The 8,574-nt window shown below is 57.7% G+C and overlaps 1 protein-coding gene across 1 annotated transcript; it reads left to right on the top strand.

Annotated features, from left to right (window-relative positions):
* The first annotated feature begins 1,341 nt into the window (after positions 1-1,341).
* HS3ST6 (heparan sulfate-glucosamine 3-sulfotransferase 6) lies at positions 1,342-7,260 on the top strand. The gene is made up of 2 exons (XM_003790783.3): positions 1,342-1,821; positions 6,551-7,260. Exons 1-2 carry the CDS (start codon positions 1,409-1,411, stop codon positions 7,164-7,166), a joined length of 1,029 nt encoding a protein of 342 aa, XP_003790831.1. The 5' UTR covers positions 1,342-1,408; the 3' UTR covers positions 7,167-7,260.
* Positions 7,261-8,574: the final 1,314 nt, after the last annotated feature.

The following is an 8,574-nucleotide window of genomic DNA, read 5'->3' as shown; positions in this document are numbered from 1 at the left end:
GTGTTAACTGGGCCCATCTCCCCTTCCAAATTCTTCCTCCACCATATCAGGTCTCACTCTCCACATGCTGGTTATCTTCAGGTCTGACGGCTGGGCGAAGGTGGATGGACAGACAGACCTAGACAGGAGTCCAGCTGTGTGCAGCGGTGTAGGACCTTCAAAACTGCTGGGCCCCTGGGATGTCCAGCTGGGCAGAAGGAACTCGCTAAAATGCCTGTTCTTGGCAGAGAAGGCTCAACCAGACAGACAGCAGGAGGTGAATGACCTTCACAGGGCATAGGGACTGCCCTTACCTTTTGTCTTTGTGGCTTAGTCTTTTACCATGTGGTCCAGAGAGGGAGATCTACTGTCCATAGGTCACACAGGGGCCAGCAGGGAGCGGAACTGGGCAAGTTGCTCACCCTTTTCATGGGCAGCTCAGGTTCTTCTCTCTGCCCTCCTTCCCTGCAGGCTTTGCTGGGGTTTTTTGAACCGTGAGGGGATGAAGCTCCTGCAAAGTGTCCTCTGCAGGTCCCACAGCTGTGAGAGGCCCCTGACTCTTATTCCCCTCTGAGGGAGCTCCTGGGGCAGGACCTGAGCACCCCTCCTCCCTCAAGCACAGATTCCCTTCAGTCCCTCACACATAGTGGGGGCCACTTAGTTTCCCACATCCAGGATGGCCAGGTGGACTAGGCTGGGCAGAAGAAGTGACATGTTAGGGCCAAGGGACTCAGCTCCCAACTGCGCTTGTCTTCTCTGAGCCTGTTTGCCCGACTCCAAAACGGTAACTACACTTGTCTAGTTCTCTCCAGCAGGTAGGGCTGTGACCCAGAGGAATTGCTGGGCCAACAGTCAACTGGGAGTGCAAGGCACACCTCATCCCCTGACGCACACTCCCTCTATGCACTAGAGTGGTGGCCTGGCCTCATTTTCCCTTCGCAGGCCGGGCACCCGAGTAAATGCGCTTCTTTGGTCCACTGGGCCTGGCAAAGAGGCTCCCATTCCTGGAGGCCGGGATTTCGCCCGTGCACCTGCCGGCCGTGATAGGCCTTCTAAGAGCAGGTCCCGGGGGTGGGGTGGGGGGTGGGGGGGCTTGTGCGCCGCCCTGTCACTGCCCTGTGTCCCAATTCAACGCCTCTCATGCGTCCTCCCGCGCCCGGTGTCTCGGCGCAGGAGAATCCAGGTATTCTCGGCGGCTCCGAGTCTCGCCCAGGTGTGGGCTGGGGCCCGCGTGTCCCGGGTGGGGCAGTGTCCGGGAGGGGGCGGGACGTCTAGGCCCCACCCCCGGCCCCGCCCAGAGCCTGCTCCAGGGCAGCAGGACACCCGGGTGCAGAGCAGAAGTCCGGCGCCCGCGGACTGAGCGCGGCGCTGGCCGGAATGCGCCCCAGCCTGTGGCCCTGGCTCCCGGGCCTGGGTGCAGCGAGACCCCATGGCAGGTAGCGGTGCCTTAGGTGGCGGGGCCGGGGGCGGCCAGAGCGCGGGGACTGGGCAGGGGGCCACGTTGCGGGGGCCTCGCGCGCCGCTGCTGCTAGTGGTTCTGGCTCTCGGCGCCTATTGCCTCTGTGCCCTCCCCGGCCGCTGCCCTCCGGCTGCTCGCGCCCCCGCGCCATCCGCCGCGCCCACCGAACAGTCCCGCTCTGGCCGCCGCCCCGGAGCGCCGGATCTGCCAGTGGCCAGCGGCTCCGGCCACCGGCGCTTCCCGCAGGCGCTCATCGTGGGCGTGAAGAAGGGCGGCACGCGCGCGTTGCTCGAGTTCCTGCGGCTGCACCCCGACATCCGTGCACTCGGCTCCGAGCCCCACTTCTTCGACCGGTGCTACGAGCGCGGCCTCGCTTGGTACCGGTAAGCACCCCGGCCCATCTGGTCGGCTTCGGTGTACGCCCCGGCGGGTGCCTTCGGAGGGAGGACATCATGCGCGCCAGGGTCTGGTTGAGGAGGCGAAGTCTTCCGGAATTGAGGGAGACCCAGACTTGTCTTCAAGGAGAAGGACCAGGCTGGGGGCCCCAGAAACTTTGAGAACTATGGAGAAAGTCCTGGTTCAGGTCTGCTGAGGGACCGAGAAAGATTGGGGTGGGGAGTGTGATCCCAGCTGGAAGTAGTTTCAAGCCAGTGGGATTATTTGGGAGCGTTAGAAATACCACTTAATCAGGCGCCCTCCCCTGCTGGGTCACTCTAGGCATGTATGTCTGACCAACCGACCCTGGCTAGTTACCCTAGGAAGGAGGCTCCAGGTTCCCTGCAGCCTGCTCAGGACTCCTGGACCTGGGCACCGGGAACCCTTCTTGGTGGTCCTGGGAGTTTGGAGAGAGACTGGGCTTTACAAACGATACTGCCTTTATGTGAGTGCAGGAGGGTGAACATTCAGATTCCAGACTCATGCATGGGGCTCTGGAGCTGCCCTGCCCCCAGCGCAGGAGGACTTGGGGTCCAGGAGTGGAATGTAGGGAACACCTAGCCCCAGCTAAAACAGCTCATCCTGGTGGCTGGTCATTCCCAAGCTTGGGCCGAGCCTCTGCCCAGGGTCACCTGATGAATTAGTGACAGGGGGGATAGTGGCAGCACCCAGACTCTTGACCTCTAGGTGTACCAGTCTCTCTGTTCCCTGCTTCTCTTTCCCCATCCCCATTTGTTAACTTTGCTTTTTGCATTAAAACTACTCACAGGTTTCAAGGGCAGGCAGAGTGGGGCATCAGTGAGAACAGGGGGCCTGGCTCCTGAGCTTTGTGGGGTTAATGCTGTCAGGAAGCCAGGGAAGCCAGGTGGTGGTGTAGGGAAGGCAAGTCTATCCCCACTTGCCTGAATGCTGGCATCCTTGGCTCTGGCTCCAGGAAGAGACCACTGGTCCCCTTCTCTGACTGTGGCAGGGCTTGTTGTTTCTTGTTTATGCAACCCTCATTCTGGCTGCTCTGAGGGTGGGGAGGAGGAGCGGTGGAGAAGGGCAGAGGGGTGAGGGTTGAGGACACACAGCTAACTGGAGGGCAAACTTCAGAGCTGCCACTGACCCCATGAGAGTTTTTATGAGAAGGAGTTGGAGGAGCTGGGCTGAGCACAGGGAGCTCGGCTGGGTTTATCCCTAGAAGGTTTTCAAAGAACAAAGGATTCTGAGGGCTCAGGAACTGGGGAAGGAGGTCTGGGCAGGATAGGGGTCTCCTGAGAGGCAGCTTTGGCCAGGACCAGACTGGGAGTCAGATTCTCAGCCCTGAGAAGGGCTCTTGGGAATACTGATGCCCAGCCTGGGAGTAGGTGGTGTTCAGGAGACTGTCATTCTGAGAGAGACTCCTTCTTCCTCATTTTTAGGCCCCATCTCTGGGGGGGGGGAAGGGTGGGTGCAGAGGATTGGGAGGGGTCTGCTCTCTTGGCCTCCACCCCATTAATCTAGGGCTGTCAGTTGCTACTAAGTACTCCCAAACTCAGAATTTGTGTATCCATTTACTCACTCACTGAGTACCTTCACTGTTTGTCTGGTGCTGGGATCACATAGACACCCCAAGGCTTCAACCTGGGAGTGGGTGCCTCCGTGGGACAGGTGGGGGCTATACTTTAGTCAAAATACTTTGGAAAAGCAAGAGGAGGTGAAGGGGTGTGTGTGGGGAAGCCACTTAGTTCCGAGGGCTGTAAGACCAGGGGCTGGGGAGTGGGATCTGAATATGTAGGGGACAGGGGGCTTCTGTGGGACTTATCCCCTCTTAATCCTGGGGAGGGAGGCTCCTGTGGCAGAACTTATAGTCCTCCCGGCACTTTCTGCCATCAGATAGGAATGATAACTTTCTGCTGGGTCCCAGGCCTGCCTGATCAGAGAGGTGAGGGCAGAGAGTTGGCCCTGGGCTGGATGGAAATGGGAAATGTAGACCAGATGAGGTGGGCTCTGTGCGAGGGAAGGGGTCCTGGGAGCAGTTTATTTTATTATTATTTTTTGAGACAGAGTCTCATTATGTCACCCTCAGTAGAGTGCTGGGGCATCACAGCTTACAGCAACCTCAAACTCTTGGGCTTAAGGGATTTTTTTGCCTCAGCCTCCCAAGTAGCTGGGACTATAGGTGTTTGCCACAACACCCAGCTATTTTTTTGTTGCAGTTGTTTAGCAGGCCCGGGCTGGGTTCGAACCTGCCAGCTCTGGTGTATTCGGCTGGCACTGTGCTACGGGCACTGAGCCCTGGAAGCAGTTCAGATGTTTGCCTGTGGGGGTCTGCTCTCCCACTCTGTCCCAGCTCTCCCACCCCCCAGAGCCCAATACCCACCCTCCATGACGGGCTGGGATAGGCTTGTGAGGCCTGGAGAAGGTAAGTTATTGATCTCTAAGGTCTCCCATCTCAGATCTGGTTTGTGCCTAGAAAGTCCTTGTCCCCCTCCATGTTCCCACCTTCTCCTACTGTAGAGGATCTGTAATCATCTTCTCTGGAATTCTGACTTCCTTGGAGAGGAAGCATGGTGGGGATAAGTAGCCATTTGGAGGAAGTAGAGAGCAGGTTCTTCAGAATCTGAAGTGTCCAGTTTGGGAAAAGGGAGAGCTGGAGTTCCTGAGTCTCATGGTTCCCTGGAGCCAGCAAGTGCCAGAGCTAGGGTAGGAGGGCCCAGGGCTGGTGTCCTTTCCTGGGAAGGGCAGAAGAGAAGGTGGTGAGGCATCAGTGCTGGGTTTTCTTTGTGGATCTGTGGCAAAGTGAGGGTGGGGGAATCCCCTTGTCATGACTTCTCCCTAGGGGAAAGGAGGCCAGTGTGGCCGGCAGGCTGTAGCCCTGGGCCTGCTGACACCACCCAAGGCCTTTGAACTGATGCCTGAGGAGGCTGGTGCTGTTCCCATGTGGGGTCCCAGATATGGGAGTCAGGGTGTGGGGTGCAAGGCTCTGGAAGCAAAGCTGAGCAGACACTCCCTTCCAGGTGGGCCAGGAGGAGGCTGGTTACTGCAGCCCCTGTAGCCACTGTAGCAGCCAAGGTCTGAGGCCAGCATCTCCCCTCAGCACTTCCTGCTACCTCTCTGAGCCTCAATGTGCCTGCTTACAAAATGGGGCAGCAGGTGGGGTAGAGGACACGTCTACCTCACTGTCACCAAAATGAAGGAAGATTATCTCCTGGATATCTGTGGACCAGCTCTGCCCAAGGCCTTGTTTTGAGGGTTGGGAGGCTCACCCAAATCTGCCATGCTCATAGGTGCTGTTAGGGCAGCCTGGCAGCCTGCCGCCCACACATCCTCCCATCCCACCACCACTCCCTCCAAGCCAAGCACCTGGTGCGTAGGTCTGTGTACCTGTACCTGGTCTGAGTTTCCTCAGGGATTTGAGCAGGAAGAGGAGGCTTAGGCCCTGCCTTCCACGAGCAGAGTCTGGGGATCACTTAGGTTACTTTCACTTAGGTTACTTTCCCACTGGGGCCAGTCCTGTGTCTATCAGTTGGGGTGGGGGAAGCCCCCTCACAGCACTGGAGGCAGGTCCAGACAGAGACATCCCCTCCCTAGTGTAGGTCCCCACAACCTCTTCCTCTATTGACCTAGTTCCCAGCCCTCCCCAGAGTTGTTTGCTCAGCTGACCCACCCTGCCCTGCCCTGCCCAATCTTATCCTGTACTACTGGCAGGTGCCACCTTGGGACACCGCTTGGGGTGCCTGGGCCTGCCCAGGCAGGCACTCAGGGATGGGCTTTGCCAGGTTTGGGGCAGTATAGGGGCTATGGGCAGCCACCTCCCCCTGAACCTTGGGATTGGGTCAGTGCCCTCCTCCCCTGTGTGAGGATAAGAGGCCTCTCAGAAATGCTCATTGTTAGCCTGGTGCCCAGTGGCCCAGGGGCTCGGGAAAGGTCCTCCAGCTGGGCATAGTCACATCACTAACTTTTCTCAAACATGCAGGGCTCTGCTGGTGGCTTTTTGGCTTTCTGAGTCTGGACCTAGGATGATGAGGATTAGCAGGGGTATGATTAAAGCAGGGGAGGGAGTGAGAGAAAGATGACTACTTTGTCTGGACAGTTGTTAATAATTGATGGCCTGATTTGGAGATGCTTTAAACCACTGAGAGGGTGATCTCAAGTGATTATAGTGCAGATGCCTGCGGGGTGGCCAGTTCCAGGCAGACCAGCCTCAGGGCTACTCAGTCTGGGGTGAGAGAGCAGTGTCAGGGTTAGGGTGCGGAGTCTAGCCTCAGGAGGCATGGCTTTGGTGGGTGGCCATTGCCAGGATCTGAGGGAGCTGGCCCATGGGATGAGGGAGGACAGAGCTTGTGCAGGGATGGTAGCCAGGATGGTCAATGGCAGAGAAGAGCATCTAGTGACCTCAGCCTGTCGCTGTAGCAGCAACAAGCAGCCCAGCAGGACTGGGTGCCCTCACTGCCTATGGCCCAGGCTCCCATGCAAGCACATTAATGAGCTGGGTTGGGCAGAGAGGGAGGCTTGTTCACCTTGGAGGCCTGGATCTTGCTGGTGGAAGGGTCCTGGGGGGTCAGGCTAGTGTGGGAGGGGCTATGTGTTGATGGGCATGCCCTAAGCCTCTCTGAGCCACCCATGCCCACCTGTGTCCGGTCAGGCTGCGGCTCCTTAATTCTATCTTGCCCACCTGTGTCTGCTCAGGCTGAGGTTCCTTCTATCTTGCAGGAGCCTGATGCCACGCACTCTGGATGGGCAGATCACTATGGAGAAGACCCCAAGTTACTTTGTGACTCAAGAGGCCCCCTGCCGCATCCATGGCATGTCCCCGGACACGAAGTTGATTGTGGTGGTGCGCAACCCCGTGACTCGTGCCATCTCTGACTATGCCCAGATGCTCTCCAAGACCCCAGGCCTGCCCAGCTTCCGAGCACTGGCCTTCCGCCATGGCCTGGGCCCTGTGGACACTGCTTGGAGTGCTGTGCGCATTGGCTTGTATGCCCAGCACCTGGACAACTGGCTGCGCTACTTCCCCCTGTCTCACTTCCTGTTTGTCAGTGGCGAGCGCCTGGTCAGTGACCCTGCTGGGGAGGTTGGCCGAGTACAGGACTTTCTGGGCCTCAAGCGAGTAGTCACAGATAAGCACTTCTACTTCAATGCCACCAAGGGCTTCCCTTGCCTCAAGAAGGCTCAGGGCAGCAGCCGGCCCCGCTGCTTGGGCAAATCCAAGGGTCGGCCTCATCCCCGTGTGCCGTGGGCCTTGGTCCAGCGCCTGCAGGATTTCTACCGGCCCTTCAACCGCAAGTTCTATCAGATAACTGGCCAGGACTTCGGCTGGGACTGAGCTCAGAAACTTTAATTTATGTGTGTTTGCCTTGCCAGAGAAGGCTGCATTCACATGCTGGGTAAATATTTAAGAAATAAAGTTTGGATCTGTATTCCATGTGACCTTGAGGTTGGAGGGTGGAAATGCCACTGCCAGGGAAGTGGTAGTCATACCTGCTAATTCTCCTGAGCACTAATGGTGTGCCAGGTGTCATCCAAAATCCGTCCCTTAAACATCCTTGGAGGTGGGCAGTGTGCTTGTTCACACGTCTCGGGTGGGCATGGGAGGCTCAAAGAGGCTTGGGGCGTGCCCATCAACACACAGCTTAGCCCTAGTGACTCAGAGGCCACCCTCAAGCTCTCTTCTGGACCGTGGGAGCCCAGGCAGGGTTGTCCTTGCATTGAGGATGAAGAAACTAAGGCCCCAGGTTGCTTGGCTGAGTGGTGGGGCAGGATTAAAGTTGGGTCTGCCCATCTTTATGTGTTGCACCCATGGCTTCCACTAATCTGATGTCCTAGTGTCCATGGGTGCTCTCTTCTGGAAGCCTTGTGGAGTTGCCCAAATGTTGGTGAGAGGAGTGAGTGCTGGCATGTGTGGGATGGTGTCTGTTGTGCCAAGCCCACCCTGCTCCCCAGGGCTGGAACACTTTCCTCCCGGCCCTTACTGACCCAGTTGTACTGTGTTTTTCCTGTGCCCTCTTCTGGGAAAGGGCTGGAACCAGTGCCCATCTGCAGCTCAGCTGCCCACTCCTAACTGAGTCAGGGTAGACCCAGGCAGGCTGGGGTACCCAGTCCAACCCTCTCCCCCAGGGATGTGAAAGCCCCTCAATAATGACTGAGCTGGAGGGCACCTGCTGTTGGCCAGGTGCCCATCTGCCTACCAGCTGCCCTGACAATAACCTATGGGGCTACTTAGGCCCAGACCCAGCGGGACTGCATTTCCTGGGCCTGTCACAGGGCCTGGCTGTGGACTTTGCACCCCAGGCTGCTCCTTGGGTCTCATGGCCTGTCCTCATCCCTGAGTGGAAAAGAGAAGGAGGCAGAGCAACCCCAACCTAGTTCCCAGCTGGTACACACATATTTCTTCTCCCTGGACATGCCCTTCTTATGCCTGGACAGTTTCAGGGCTGCTCACTATCACCCCAACACCACTTTTGTTCTCCTACAATGAGCTGTCCCAATGGCAACCAGAGGGGAGTGTCTTCAGAGTAAACCAGATCCTATTATTAAAAAATCGTCCAATCTGGCTCAGCGCCTGTGGCTCCAGCAGCTAAGGCTCCAGCCACATATACCTGAGCTGGGGGGTTCAAATCCAGCCCAGCCTGCCAAATGACAATGACGGCTGCAACCAAAAAATAGCTGGGTATTGTGTTGGGTGCCTGCAGTCCCAGCTATTTGGGAGGCAGAGGCAGGAGAACTGCTTGAGC

The sequence above is a fragment of the Otolemur garnettii genome, unplaced genomic scaffold (assembly GCF_000181295.1).
Source record: "Otolemur garnettii isolate 467f Iridium unplaced genomic scaffold, OtoGar3 scaffold00044, whole genome shotgun sequence".
Taxonomy (NCBI): Eukaryota; Metazoa; Chordata; class Mammalia; order Primates; family Galagidae; genus Otolemur; species Otolemur garnettii.
This window is presented reverse-complemented; position numbering and strand designations above follow the sequence as displayed.